We start from the raw sequence: 14919 nt of genomic DNA, 5'->3' as shown, positions 1-14919 counted from the left end.
TTGGTTGGTTGGTTTGTTCTCCCTTCCCCCACCCCGCAGGTGCTACTCGCCGTGTTCCAGTCAGGAGCTGGCCGGTTCCGAGGCTTTCCCAACGCTGCTCTCTTGCTGCAATGAGGGTCTCATGCCAGTGGGCCCTGGCTGCACCCCCCTGCCCTGTCACTTTGTGAGCATGTGTGCTGAGGACAGCCCTCGCCGGGCCTGCCCTTTCCACAGCAAGACCCCGGTACAGATGCACAGCCCTTGGGAAACAAAGCCAAAGCACAGCTCAGCTCGCTGGAACTGAGGCCCTCCCTCTGCTGCTCTCACACTGGCATCTCCAGGAGCAACAACATGTCCAGGGCTATGCCACCTCGCCTGCAATAGCACAAGACTTGGCCAGACCTTCTGTCTGCCCAGTAAGGTGGATCGCAGGGCACCCTGTCCTCCAAGCGGTGTTTCCACAGTTTAGGCATTAGGGCTCTGGCTGCCTTGGGTGGCTGTGAGTCACTGAGCTGGCCCAGGCTGCAGTGGGTATGGCCAGTTGGCATGGCAACTCCACCTGGCACTGTTTGTGACATCACAGCAGGAGGGTGGTCATAAATTCGCCAGTGGGCAGCAGGGTGCCAGTAGAGCTTGGGCTGACGGTGAGTGTGGATGCGGGGAGGGGAGGCTGGAGGAGGGCCAAAGACTCTGCTTTGGAGTCTTGAGGGGGTGTGGGGTGAGCTGGGTGCTGCTGATGCTGGGCTTGGATGCAGGCCTTTGGTGCATGCCAGCTGCCCGCAGCCCTTGAGAGCCTACCTGTCCCCAGCTCCCTGCAGCTTCTGTGCTTGCTCTCCACCACTAATTCCCTCCTTCCCAGCCCCACTGAATCCTTTCTTTCCCTTCTCCTGCAGGCCATGGCTGCTACAAAATCCGTTGCTTTGCTTCTGCAAGGCCTTATCTTATTGTCACTGAAGGTCAATAAGGAGATGGATGAGGCCACATGGGAGCGCATCCAACATCATGAGAAGGAGATGAACCAGGAGATGGCTCAACTCATGGAGGAGATGGAGAGGAGAAGCCGGCTGTGCCAGAACCAGGCGCCCATCACCCTGCAGCAGAGGCCTGAGCAGCAGAGTCTGTTGGTCTGTAGTGCACTGCTCTTTGTTGCCATTGCTGCAGACTTTGCCCTCGTGTTTTGGCTCGGCTGGTGGTGCAGAAGAAAGAGTCCTGAGCCTGACTCTGTCTGCAGCAAGAAGGAGATCTCAGACATCAGCTTGTTTCAGGAGGAGAAAAGGGAAGAGAAGGAGGAGGAGAAGAAGGAGGAGAAGAAGGAGGAGGAGGAGAAGAAGGAGGAGGAGGAGAAGAAGGAGCAGGAGGAGAAAAAGGAGGAGGAAGAGGAGGAAGAAAGCAGTTCAGAAGATGAAGAAGACACGGATGAAGAGGAAAGCCTTACTGCCAGTTGCATGTGGAGGCCAGTGCATAGGAGACCCAGGAAGCATGAGGTGAAGCAGCTGATGGATAGCCTCGTGCTGCTCTTGCAAAGGCAGCTGTTACATGGTTATGTACTAGAGCTGATGCCTGTCATTGGTGTGGGCAGCACCTTTGAAGGCTGGGGTCTCGCTAAGAAGAAGGATGTCTACCATCTCATGTTGCCTCTGTGGCCACCCCGTGGGTATAAATTCTCCCAGGTGCTCGGAGAGACACAGCCTCCAGATAGGTACTGCCGCATCCGCGTGAATCTGCTATGCGCCTGCGGAATACATAAAAGGCTGTGCAACGTCCACGACCCCGTGCAGCAGGAGAGGTGGAGAAATGTGACAAAAGAGACTGTCCTAGACGTCCTCTGCACCGACTCCTACCTAGATGTGGAGAAGGTTGTCTGCTGGTTCCAGCGCTTGGTGAAGGAATCCTGGGAGCTGCTGCTCGAGTCACGTCGGTACAAACTGAAGGTGCTGCCCTCCAGCCGGCGCTCCTGCCTTCTGAAGCTGTCAAGGGACTATTGGAGACCCCTCTATCTTAGTATCATTTTTGGGTTACAGCAAGGTTGTACAGATCTCTTCTTCAGCAGCGAGACTCCAGAGGAAGCCCCCATCCACAGGACGATGTGGATAGAGAGCTTTGCTGTGGTGGAGGCCAAGTACTTCAGCTACGTAGCCACGCAGCTCCCATTTGGCGACTCCTACCTCAAATGCCTACGTATCTGCTCCAACGTCCTGAAAGGCACAGACATCTCTGACTTTATCTTGAAGACAGGTGTGATGCACCTCCTCAACACCACACCTCTGTCACGCTGGAGCACATGGGATGAATTCAGGCGTCTGGCAGACATCCTGCACTTCCTGCACCGCTGCCTGAGACATAAGCGGCTCAACCACTTCTTCCTCGGCAACAGACGCATACCCAAGGAGATCATCTTGCCTCCACGCTTGCAAACATCCCGGCCACACAATATCTTGCAGCATCTGGTGCAGAATCCGGATGCCCGTACCAGGGCACTGAGGTGGCTGGAGCACCTTCTGGATGACCTCAGGACCAGGAGGCACAACGCTCTCATTGAGAAGCGGTTCAACTGAAAGTTGTGCCACTACAGGTACGTGTCACTGCCCGGAGAGGGACTGTCCCTGGTGCTTCCAGAGTACCCGTTCCTTCTGTCATCTTTCCTCTGTACTTGAGCAAATGCTGCATCTGTGTCTGTGCTTTGCTGTGTTGGGGAAGGTGGGCACAGGGTGCTGACTGCTCAGCTGCCACGGAATCAGCCTGAGCATCCTGGCAGAAGAGCTGATGTGGCAGAGGCCCTCCCCAGAGCCGCGCTCGCTGTGCCCGGGGTAGCTCTTGGCGCCGTGCTTGGCTCCCGGTCGCTCTCGGCTGTCTGCTTCAGCCGGTCGTGTCCGGTCTCGCCGACGCGGTGACCGGCCCGCAGCCGGGGTGAGCGGAGCGGCGGGCAGCAGCCGACGGCAGCAGCTGGGCTCCCGGACCGGGCGCTTCCCCGCGGCGTCGCCCCTCGCCCGTGGCGGTCCCGCCGCCTCCCGGAGCTGCCCTGCGGGTTGGTGCCGGGCCGGGCGTTATGGGTGGCACGGAGACCCCGAGGGGTTTCGTCGCTTGAGTGCCTCCTGCTGCGTGTACAATGGGCTGGAATTGCCGGTGCCAGGAACTGAAGCTTTGGTGCTCTCTTAGGTCGTTCCCTTGGTGAGCAGCCCCTGGTTTAATTGCACTGTAAATGCTCAATGGCGAAGCTCTGCTCTAGGAAACTGCTGCCAGGTGCCTGCTCTGGCTTTGTCTTGGTGTGCTTGGAAAGGAGCAGGAGCGGTCTTGAAACTGATGGTGCCTGGGAGTAGTGTGCTGTCAGCTGGGAAAACCAGGCCCTGGTGGCAATGGCCACGCAGGGACAATGCTGTGGGATACAGAGGTCCAGGAGGGCAGTGCCTTCACTGACATCCTCATCGTCAGCTCAGTATGTTCTGTGCTTTCCATACTCTCGACATCCGCCTGGATTTGATGGTTGAACTGTGCAGTGGATAAGGAACTGGTTGGATGATGACACTGCAAAGCACAGTGCTCAAGGGGTTGATGTTCAAGTGGAGATGGGTGACAAGTGGTGGGAGGTTTAGGCTGAACATGACCAATAGTTTCTTCCCCCAAAGGGTTGTCCAGCTGGCCCAGGCTACCCAGGTCAGTGGTGGAGCCCCTGTCCCTGGAGGGGTTTCAAAGCCATGTAGATGTGGTGTTGAGGGACATGGCTTAGCAGTGACTTGGCAGTGCTGGGTTAATGATTGGATTTGAAGATCTTAAAGGTCTTTTCCAATCCCAGCTCTTCTGTGATTCTTTTCTGTCTCCTGGGAGAGGGGGAGCTGCTCAGCTGTATGAAGCAGGAGCGCTGGCAGAAGCTTCAGATGAGCACAGGCTTGCAGGAGCAGCCCTTCTTGATGGTTTCAGTGTGAGCTGAAGTTGGTGGCCGGGTGCGCTGCGAGGCTCTGCCCTGCCTGGGCTGGTTTTTGCAAGGACAGAGGCATTCACCCATGCAGAGCTCAGGCTTCCCTCGGTGGGGTGACTCTGGCAAAGCCCAGTGCCTCCAGCTGCATTCTTTCCAGTGGCTCCCTGGGTGTTGGTTCAGGCCCAGGACATTTCCTGTTTTCTTCCAACCTCCTTCTGAACTTTGCACCTAATTCAGCACTTTTGAGGTGCAGCCTGTTCACATTCGAAACAAGAAGCTGAAGTTGCTGCTTCCCTGGGCTCACCTGGGAGCTGCATTTTGACCAGTGGCATGGCTGATGAAATATTAGGTGGGAGAAAGTCACTGACAAGGAGTTGGGTCGAGTTTCCCCTCTGCCTCTGTGCGCAGTTGCCAGGTGGTAGCATCAGTCAGTGCTCACTATAGCCAGGTGATAAACGTGTCATCTGCTGGTGTCACCTGCCAGTGCAGACACTGGATTGAAACGGGGGTGTGGAGAATCATAGAATGGTTTAGGTTGGAAGGGACCTCAAAGATCATCCAGTTCCACCCCCCCCACCCCCGTAGGCAGGGACACCTGCCACTAGAAGGCTCAAGGCCTCATCCAACCTGGCCTGGAACACCTCCAGGGAGGGAGCAGCCACAACTTTCCTGGGCAACCTGTGCCAGTGTCTCACCACCCTCACTGCAAACAGCTTCTTCCTGACATCTCTTTTAAATCTCCCCTCTGTCATTTTAAATCCACTCCACCTCATCCTGTCATTACAAGATCTTGTCAGTAGTCCTTCCCCAGCCCTCCTGAAGTCCCCTTTGGATACTGGAAGGTCACTCCAAGGTCTCCTCCAAGCCTTCTCTTCTCCATGCTGCAGAGCCCCGACTCTCGTAGCCTGTCCTCAAGCAGAGCTGCTGCAGCCCTCTGAGCATCTTGGTGGCCTTCCCTGGACTGGCTCCAACAGTTCCATGTCCTGCTTGTGTTGCGGGCTTGAGAACTGCACCCAGGACTCCAGGTGGGGTCTGAGGAGAGAAGAGTAAAGGGGGAGCATCACTTCCCTTACCCTGCTGGTCACACTGCTCTTGCTGTACCCCAGGACAGAAGTAGTAGCAGCATGACTGGTGAGGGCAAGAGAAATTGGGTCAAATCGAGGTTACTGTGGGTAGGCTACCCATAAGATGAGTGTGAAAGACCAGATAACATCCCCAGTCTCTGTGGTGGTTTGGATTTCTGGTTTGTTGCTCATTGTTCTTTCTTGCCTTGAGTATTTCTGTGTGTGGGAACTCAGCTGAGCTATGCAGATCTACCTTCAGCTATAAGCAGGTGGCATGGGACATGTGGTGGGTCCGTGCTGTAGAGCAAGGCTTCTGGAGACATCTGAGGACATTTCCCTCTTCAGTGAGGGGAGGCTACCTCCAAGAAGTGGCCGTGGAGCTGCCTCTGTGCCTGCTGGACTCAACCAGCCGTGCAGCTCCAAATGTCGTGAAGCAGTCTCGCAGCATTTGAAGGGGGCTCCAGGATTGCTGGAGAAGGACAGAGGCACAGAGTGACAGGGTGAGGGGTGATAGCTTTCAGGCTGGAGGGAGCTGGATTTAGATTAGACATGAGGAAGAAATTCTTCCCCATGAGGCTGGTAAGGTACAGGGACAGGTTGCCCGGAGAAGCTGTGGAGGCTCCAAGCCTGGAAGTGTTCCAAGCCAGGTTGGACAGAGCCTGGAGCAACAGGGTCTAGTGGAAGGCATCCCTTCTGATGTCAGGGGAGGTTTGGAGCTAGATGATCTTTCATGTCCCTTCCAACCCAAGCCAGTGCAGTATTCTGTGATTCTGTGTGATAGTGACCTGCTGAAGGTCAGAGCTTACACCTGAGGAGGCTGTGGTGGGAGCTGGGTGCCTCAGGGCTGAGATCTGCCGGAGCCTGTGCCTTGGTGGTGGCAGCTGCTCGATGTGGAGCTGCTCTATCTCACGTGCAAGCTGCTTATTTCTGATAGACATCTTCTGGAGGCCATAAGGTGTCACCTTCCCATCATCTAGTGGGCATTTCTCTGGCAGAGTGCTGGGTGTGATCCATCAGGACTGTCAGGGAGGTCTCTGTAAGGGAAGCTGTGATGATTTGGCTGTAAAGGGGCGTCTATGCATCTGCACTGATTCTCTTTTGGGTTTATTCCTGCCTACAACAGGCTTACAGACAAACACCTGGCTGGCTACTGCAGAAATACCAGGATAAGACGACACCTGCAGAGATCATCTCTGAGAAGGAATACCAGAGAAATGAAATCAGGAAGAACCACCTGAGACACCTGGAGGAGTACCTGGCTCGTGCCAGGGCCCGTAAGATCCTCGACTGGAAGGTGTGTCCTCACCAGCAGGCTGGTGAAGTTGAGAGGTTTCCTCTTTGAGAGGGTTTCTTTGAGGAGTGCCCGAGCCATGCACCCAGGCCTGCGGTCTGTATCTCATCCATATGTGCTTCCATGGGTGAGCATGGGAGCGGCTAGGCAGCACGTGGGCTTGTGCTGTGCCAGAGCAGAGGCAAGCAGGCACACCACATCCCGGTGTGTTTAGCCACAGCATGTCCCCCTGTGTTAATCTCCACTCTTGGTCAGGTAGCTACTGATGGGTGCAGGGCAGAGATGTCTCAGCCTGCTGTGCTGGAGGTCAGAATAACAGGTGGCCAGCACCAGAACGAGAGGACACAGCCTCAGGCTGTGCCAGGGGAGATTTAGGCTGGAGGTGAGGAGAAAGTTCTTCCCTGAGAGAGTCATTGGACACTGGAATGGGCTGCCCGGGGAGGTGGTGGAGTCGCCGTCCCCGGAGCTGTTCAAGGCAGGACTGGACGTGGCACTTGGTGCCATGGTCTGGCCTTGAGCTCTGTGGTAAAGGGTTGGACTTGATGATCTGTGAGGTCTCTTCCAACCTTGGTGATACTGTGATACTGTGACAGGAGGACAGGTAAAACTGCCCTGGGGGCTTTTCTCCCTGTGCCAAGCAGCTCCTGAAGGCACTAAAGGACTTTTTACATGGGCTTGTAGTGTTAATACAAGAGGGAATCACAGAATCATGGAATGCCAGGGGCTGGAAGGGACCTGGAAAGATCATCTCGTCCAGCTGCCCCCCGGGGGATCAGCTCTACCAGGACAAATTGAAACTTGAGCAGGGCAGCTTTAGACTGTGCCTCGGTTCTAATTTAGATTCCCAGAGACTCAGAAAAATTTGATAGAACCAATAACAATTTGTAGAGTGCCCTCCCCTCTTCCCCCTCCTTTCCCAAAAGAAAGGAATTAGAAGTAGAGAGAGAGAGGAAAGGTAAGAGGTAAGCACACCCAAATAAATCAACCTCATTTGATTTGGAAGTTAAAAAGAAAAAAAAAAAAAAGAAAAAGAAAAGTTTAACAATAACTTTATTAAAAAAAAAAAGTGTCTGAGGTAGGGAGGTCACAAAGCTTAGGGAAGGAAAAATAGCAAATGCCAAAATGTTATCAATACAACCCAGTTGTGATGGTGATGGCTTTGCCCACCTTGTGGGTGGTGGCCACGTGGTGAAACAAAAGGGAAACCAGGAACAGATGGTGATGATGCTGTACAGGGAGTGCAGAGAGATGCAGAGAGCATGAAACAGGAAGCCCCCTGCTTTTATGGGGCAGGAAGGGGGAGTGAGCTAACCGTCACCTGGTGGGGTTCAGACCCACCCCTGGGGAGGGGTCAAGACCACCTAGGGTCAGGTTCAGGGTTACTCCCCCTGGAGGGTTAACCCTATACAGACTGGCTCTCAGGAAGAAATGCTTTACATCGAGGGTGCTGAGAGACTGGCACAGGTTGCCCAGGGAGGCTGTGGATGCCCCCTCCCTGGAGGTGATCAAGGCCATCATGGACGAGGCCGTGAGCAAGCTGATCTAGTGGAGATGTCCCTGCACAGGGCAGGGGGTTGGAACTAGATGATCTTCAAGGTCCCTTCCAACCCAGACCATTCTATGAGTCTGTGAATGTGAGGAGAAGCCAGAGCTGGCACTGAGGACATCTGAGGACGTTCAAGGGCCATGTGGCCCTTCTCCCACTGGGGGTGGGTGTTGTGGTGCAGTGGTAGAATTCTCGCCTGCCATGTAGGAAACCCAGGTTCGATTCCCCAGAGGGGAGGATGTGTTTGGTGGCCCAGGTTTGAGTCCTGGCCAATGCACCTAAGGAGGAGAGAAGTCTCCGTTTGGAAAAAGCACCAAGAATTGATGTCCCGGGTTGGGGGAAGTGCCCCCCGGGGAGAAGTCGACTCAGCACAACACAAAACCCATCCTTTTTGAAAGTCAGGGAAAGATGAAATTGTATTTTCTTATAATATAACAATGTAAAGAGAGATAATAACTAGAGAAGGAAGGAAGAAAAAAAAACCAATACAATAACCTTAAGGGAGATAGGGGAGGGGTCAAGCGGCGGCGAAGCAGCAGAAGCAGCAGTAGCCAAAACAGCAGCCGGGGAAGACAGGCGAAGCTGCAGCAGCAGAAGCCAGTGGGAGAAGGGGGAGAACAAGCTGTGCTTCTAGACACTGAGCTCTTGATGCTCCAATGAAATTATATTAATTTATCTATTGTTGCCATTTATGTGGCCTATCCCTGGAGTGTTCATCTCTCTCCTATGTCTGAGCTAGAGGATCAGCTCAAACGGCCACAGGCTGTGAAGGTGCTGGCATGGGGGCTGCTGGTTGATGGAGACAGCACACTAGAACTAATGTGCTCACACTCAGTTTGGACTCCGTGCACCACAGGTATCCTGCTGTGGTTCCACTGCATCCCCTGCAGGGCAACAGTTGTCATGTTTAGCTGCATCCAAGTGGGGCCAGTGGCTGCTGTGGGCTGTGGTGTATGTGTTGGAGAGCTTTGGCTGAGCCCTGAGCTTCTCAGGGTGCAGGTGCAGTCAGCAATTACATGTGGCACAGCCACAGTGATGCCAGTCTGCGTGGAGCTGACATCCAGGCAGCAGATGACATCTCAGGGAGAGGCTCTGATAAATTCAGAGTGGGTTTATGTTTTTGCTCCACGTTTCTTTTTGCTCGTTGGAGTTTGCCTCTGCAGGAGCTTTCTGTCTGTAAATGCACAGACTCGTGCTGGTTCTCTGAGGGGTTTTAGACTGCACAATGGGAGCACCTTTGGGCCTACAGGTTATTTCCATAGCTTCCCTCGTGTTTCTGGCAGATCTCAAGGAGTGGAAGGATCATCTCTGAGAAGGAATACTGAAGAAATGAAATCAGGAAGAACCACCTGAGGCACCTGGAGGAGTGCCTGGCTCGTGCCAGGGTCCGTAAGATCCTCGACTGGAAGGTGTGTCCTCACCAGCAGTGCCCAAGCCTCTGCAGATGCTTCCCTGCTGACGGCCAGTGGCTGGTAGCTCGTACCAGACTGTCCTGTCCTATGTAGCTGTGCCCTCGTGTCCCCCTGAAAGGCTCTCCCCTGCTGGGAATCATCAAATGGCTTGGGTTGGAAGGGTCCTTAAAGATTGTCTAGTTCCAACCAACCCCTGCTGTGGGCAAGGACACCTTTGACTAGACCTGCTCTGGCAGGGGGGTTGGACTAGATGGTCTTTTCTTTCGAGGTCCTTTCCAGCCCCTGACATTCTGTGATTCTGTGACCAGGCTGCTTGAGGCCACATCCAACCCCTCCAGGGAGGAGGCATCCACGACCTCCCTGGGCAACCTGTTCCAGTGTCCCCACCACCCTGAGTGGGAACAATTTCTTCCTAAATTGTTTCTTCCTCAGCTCTTCCCTTGCCATGTTGATGGACACAGAGGTGATGCCAAAGGGGTTGCATCAGTCCTGGTTTCGTAAGAGGCTGAGGGGAACACCCAGAGAGCAGCAGGACAGAGGCAAGTGTTGTGCCATGCAGTGGCATCTCCTGAAGTCTGCTACTGATCCTTCTCTTTCTCTTTCATAGATGGAGTCAGCAGCAGCTGGAACTGATGAGGAAGCCTGAAAATTCTGTGAGGATGGAGAAGTGGGAGAAAATCAAGGTAAGACTTGAGTGCTCCTGAGTAGTGATGGCAGCTGGCAGGTGTGCCCTGTGTTGTTTGACAGGGACTTATTGACAGACCTTCAAGAAAGCCAAGAATTAGGAGATAGGCAAAAAGAGGCATTGGAGTCAAATCCTGGGGAGCTCAGCAGCTGGAGAGGGCTGCAGGGCAATGAGTCCGAGGTTGGGAACAAGTCTTCTCCCTCATCCCTCTCTCATTCTGCGCCCAATTTCCTCTCCTTCCTTAACCAGCTGTTCCCCTGGGTCCATCCAGAGAAGGGCAGAGGAGGCAAGCTCCAGTGTTGCTACTAGAGTCTCTAGTAGCTGACAGAGACATCATCTGTGCTCTTTCAGATGGAAGGCTCCAGGCAGGGCTGGCAGCAGAGGCTGACAGCCCTGCCTGCGTCCCATGGCCACCGCTTCGTGCCAGAAATCACCCTGAGGTCCAGCATGTAGTGCTTGGAGGAGCTGCTGCTCAGTCACACCTGGTGAGTCTCACTACATGCTCCAGGTGCTGTAGTGTGAGCACACAGCTGCAAGTGTGCAGGTGCTGCTTGGCCTGCAGCACTGGCTGAGGGACTTGGAGGGGCCTACAAGAGAGCTGAGGAGGGACTTTTTACAAGGGCTTTTGGTGACAGGCTGAGGAGCAATGGCTTTGAGCTGGAAGAGGAGAGACTTAGACTGAAGATGGGGAAGAAATTCTTTGCGGTGAGGGTGCTGAGACACTGAACAACTTGCCCAGGTCAGGCTGGTGTCGGTACCTCGAGTGTTGTCAATGTCAGCTGTGGCTTTAGGTAAGTTCACAGGTGCAGTAGAATTCTGAAAGCTGTGGAGGTCTTGCAGGAGAGCAAACAGAGCTGCAGGGGTGCAGTGAGAGCAAAGCTTATTGCAGAAGGCCATGCTCTGGAGCTCTGATTAGCAGCCTCTTGTCTTTCTGCTAACAGGCAGAGAAGGGATGTTAATGGAGCCTTGAAATCATAGAATGATAGAATGTCAGGGGCTGGAAGGGACCTCAGAAGCTCACCTGGTCCAGCACCCCTGCCAGAGCAGGATCACCCAGAGCAGATCACGCAGGAACACATCCAGACGGTTCTTGAATGACTCCAGAGAGGGAGACTCCACACTCACCCTGGGCAGCCTGTGCCTCTGCTCTGTCACCCTCACAGGGAAAAAATTCTTCCTCGGGTTCACATGGAACCTCCTATGCCTCAGCTCCCACCCACTGCCCCTTGTCCTGTCGCTGGGCATCACTGAGAAGAGGCTGGCTCCAGCCTCCTGGCACTCACTCCTGACATTTCTAAAGATGAATGAGGTCTCCCCTTAGCCTCCTCTCCGTGTTCAGTGCTGTGGCTCTGCACTAGAAGCTGTGCCCTGAGTTTCAGCAGCTGTTTTCTCTTTCTTTTCCAGGCTTCCTGTCGACTAAACACATCTCCAGTAAATGGCCAGCACCTACTTTGCCTCCTGTCACTTGGCAGATGTGCAGTGGCAGAGTCTGCACCCAAGACCTGCAGCTCTAAAGAGGAGTGCCATGCACAGGAGCACGAAGAGGTTGTGACCATGGGCTGAGGCCATGCTTTGTTCTGAAAATAAAATGTTAGGAGAGCTCTGTAGCACTGCCTCAGTGCCGTAGCTGCCAGAGCTGTGTGCTGCAGGCAACACCTCGCATGTGGTTATCAGCTCTGACTTTCCTTTTTAACCTCCCTTCAGTTTTCAAGCCATTGTCTCACTGCTCTAATGCCCAGCCCTTGATCACAAGCAGGAAAAATGTGGTACTTGCCTTGCAGAGTACCAAAGTTCTCTGCATGCAGATTTTTCTCCCTCTGTGTAGCTTTTCTGTAGTGCAGAGAGGCTGTGCTGATCTGGAGCCTGGCTGCAGCTGTGAGGTGCTGCCCTGAGGAAGGGCTGTGTTCCCCTGCAGGAGCTCTGCCATGGGGCTGCACTGCTCCATGCAGACCCACACCTGGAGGAAGAGAATGACAGAATGGTAGGGGTTGGAAGGCATCTCTGGAGACCAGCGAGTCCAAACCCCCTGCAGCAGGACAGGTCACATAGGAACACATCCAGATCACAGAATCATAGAATCAATCAGCCAGGTTGGAAGAGAGCTCCAAGCTCATCCAGTCCAACCTAGCACCCAGCCCTGGCCAACCAACCAGATCATGGCACTAAGTGCCCCAGCCAGGCTTGGCTTCAACACCTCCAGGGACGGTGCCTCCACCACCTCCCTGGGCAGCCCATTCCAATGCCAATCACTCTCTCTGACAACAACTTCCTCCTAACATCCAGCCTAGACCTGCCCCAGTGCAATTTGAGACTGTGTCCCCTTGTTCTGTTGCTGGTTGCCCAGCAGCTGGTTGCTCAGCAGCAGAGCCCTGGCTACAGCCTCCCTGCAGGCAGCTGCAGGCAGCAATCAGCTCTGCCCTGAGCCTCCTCTGCTGCAGGCTGCACCCCCCCAGCTCCCTCAGCCTCTCCTCACAGGGCTCTGCTCCAGGCCCCTCCCCAGCCTTGCTGCCCTGCTCTCAACACCTTCCAGCACCTCAGCAGCTCTCTGCAATGCAGGAGCCCAGAGCTGGACACAGCACTGCAGGGGTGGCCTGAGCAGTGCTGAGCACAGGGGCACAAGAACCTCCCTTGTGCTGCTGCCCACACTGCTCCTGAGCCAGCCCAGGATGCCATTGGCTCTGCTGCCCACCTGGGCACTGCTGCCTCCTCTGCAGCTGCTCTCTCACAGCACCCCCAGGGCCCTCTCTGCCTGCCTGCTCTCAGCCACTCTGTCCCCAGCCTGTAGTACTGCTTGGGGTTGTTGTGGCCAAACCCTGCCCTTGGCCTTATTCAGTCTCATCCCATTGGCCTCTGCCCACCCATCCAGCCTGGCCAGGTCCCTCTGCAGGGCTCTCCTACCCTCCAACAGCTCCACAGCTGCTGCTAGATTGATGTCATCTGGAAACTTACTGCTGCTGGACTCAATCCCCTTCTCCAGATCATCAATAAAGATATTGAACAGGACTGGGCCCAGCACTGATCCTTGGGGCACAGCACCAGTGACAGCTGCCAACTGCATGTGGCACCAGTCACTACCACTCTCTGGGCCCTGCCCTCCAGCCAGTTCTTGACCCATATCATAGAATCATAGAATCATAGAATCAACCAGGTTGGAAGAGACCTCCAACATCATCCAGCCCAACCTAGCACCCAGCCCTATCCAATCAACCAGACCATGGCACTAAGTGCCTCATCCAGCCTCTTCTGGAACACCCCCAGGGACGGTGACTCCACCACCTCCCTGGGCAGCCCATTCCAATGCCAATCACTCTCCCTGCCAGGAGCTTCCTCCTAACATCCAGCCTAGACCTCCCCCGGCACAACTTGAGACTGTGTGCAATCTGTCCAAGGTACTCTGATGCCTTGCCAGGCTCCAGAAGAGGAGACTCCACAGCATCTCTGGACACCTGCTCCAGGGCTCCAGCACCTTCACACTAAAGTTTTTCCTCACATTGAGGTGGAACCTACTGGCTTCCATTGGCCCTTGTCCTACCACAGGACACCACTGTAATGAGCCTGGCCCCTTCTTCTCAACACCCACCCATCAGGTGGTTGTAAACAATAATGAGATCCCCTCTCAGGTTGCTCTTTTCCAGGCTAAACAGCCCCAGGTCTCCCAGCCTTTGCTCCTCAGTTGTTGCAGGGTAAGGCAGGTGGCACAGCAACATCTCTTTGTAGGAAAATAACCAAGGGCTGGGTGCCAAGTGGCTGGGGCCAATCTCTTTTTGGTGCTCAGCAGCTGTAAGACAAGGAACAGCAGCTACAGACTGGAACAGAGATGGTTTCACCTCAGCATGAGGAGAATCTTCTTTACAGTGAGCATGACAGAGCCCTGGAACAGGCTGCCAGAGCAGAGAGGCTGTGGAGTCTCCTCCTCTGGACACTTTCAAACCCCATCTGGATGCATTCCTGTGTCAACTACCCTCGGGGATCCTGCCTTGGCAGGGAGGTTGGACTCAAGGATCTCTGGAGGTGCCTTCCAACCTCTAAAGTTCTGTGATTCTGTGAGTCTCTGAGACAGGAGGCTCTGGCCCCTGCTCTGCGGTGGCAGTGAGTGGCCAAACTGAGCACGTGTTAGCTGGTTGCAGCTCGGCACTCAGGGGTTGCAGAGAGCCAAAGCTGTCGTGTGTGGGGCAGGCTGAGTTTCAGCAACTAATGAATACAGCCCAGAGCCAAAGCAGCTGGCCTCAGAGGACTGGGTGCTGTGCTGGTGGTGCAGATCAGACAGAGCCATGGCAAAGAGCAGAAGCTTTCCCTCTGGAGCCTTTCCCTTCTGCACCGACAGAGACCTTTCAGCTGACCTCCAGGAGGCATCCTGGCTTCCCCTTCAGCCTCGCCTTTTATCTCAACGGGATGCAAGTGGCCAGGCTGAGCTGCTGCTGCGAGTTCAAACTTGAGAAGCATTCCCGGCTGGGAGGCAGACCTGGATGCTGTGGCTTTGTCCACGTGGAGGGAGCATCTCCTTGCTACAGGCATGGCCACAAGGACTCAGCAGCCCAGCTGTTAGAGACTTTGTGCCTTGTTTCCCCTGGTTTCATCTTTCTGGCACCCCCCAGCTCTGTGGCACCTGCTCTGTTTCTCAGCACTTTCTGAAACGTGCAGAACTCAGCCTGGCTCTCAGGGACCCACAACAGAGCTGGTGAAGGCTGTGGGGAGCAGGGCTGCTGAGGAGCAGCTGATGGAACTGGGCTTGCTTAGTCTGCAGGAGAGGAGGCTGAGAGGAGACCTCATTGGTCTCAACAGCTTCCTGAAAGGAGGTTGGGCTGAGCTCGAGGTTGGTCTCTTCTCCCCACAGGACAAGAGGAAATGGCCAGAAATTGTGTCAGGGGAGGGTTAGGTTGGACATGAGGAACAATTTCTTTCCTGCAAGAGTGGTCAGGCATTGGAAAAGAAATCCTGCTTTTGTCTACCCTAGTTTGTCTACTCCAGTCTAACACAGAACATGATTGGTAGGTTCAGAGCAGCAGAAGCATCAGAACTCGGGTGGGAT

The 14919-nt window shown here is 54.6% G+C and overlaps 1 protein-coding gene across 1 annotated transcript; it reads left to right on the top strand.

The window, feature by feature from the left end:
• The first annotated feature begins 584 nt into the window (after positions 1-584).
• On the top strand, positions 585-11552 carry LOC135173532 (inositol 1,4,5-trisphosphate receptor-interacting protein-like 1). Its single transcript, XM_064140493.1, has 8 exons — positions 585-623; positions 873-2551; positions 6080-6250; positions 9077-9202; positions 9638-9888; positions 10242-10375; positions 10526-10681; positions 11295-11552. Exon 2 carries the CDS (start codon positions 876-878, stop codon positions 2532-2534), a length of 1659 nt encoding a protein of 552 aa, XP_063996563.1. The 5' UTR covers positions 585-623; positions 873-875; the 3' UTR covers positions 2535-2551; positions 6080-6250; positions 9077-9202; positions 9638-9888; positions 10242-10375; positions 10526-10681; positions 11295-11552.
• The last annotated feature ends 3367 nt before the right edge of the window (positions 11553-14919 follow it).

The sequence above is a fragment of the Pogoniulus pusillus genome, chromosome Z (assembly GCF_015220805.1).
Source record: "Pogoniulus pusillus isolate bPogPus1 chromosome Z, bPogPus1.pri, whole genome shotgun sequence".
NCBI lineage: Eukaryota > Metazoa > Chordata > Aves > Piciformes > Lybiidae > Pogoniulus > Pogoniulus pusillus.
This window is presented reverse-complemented; position numbering and strand designations above follow the sequence as displayed.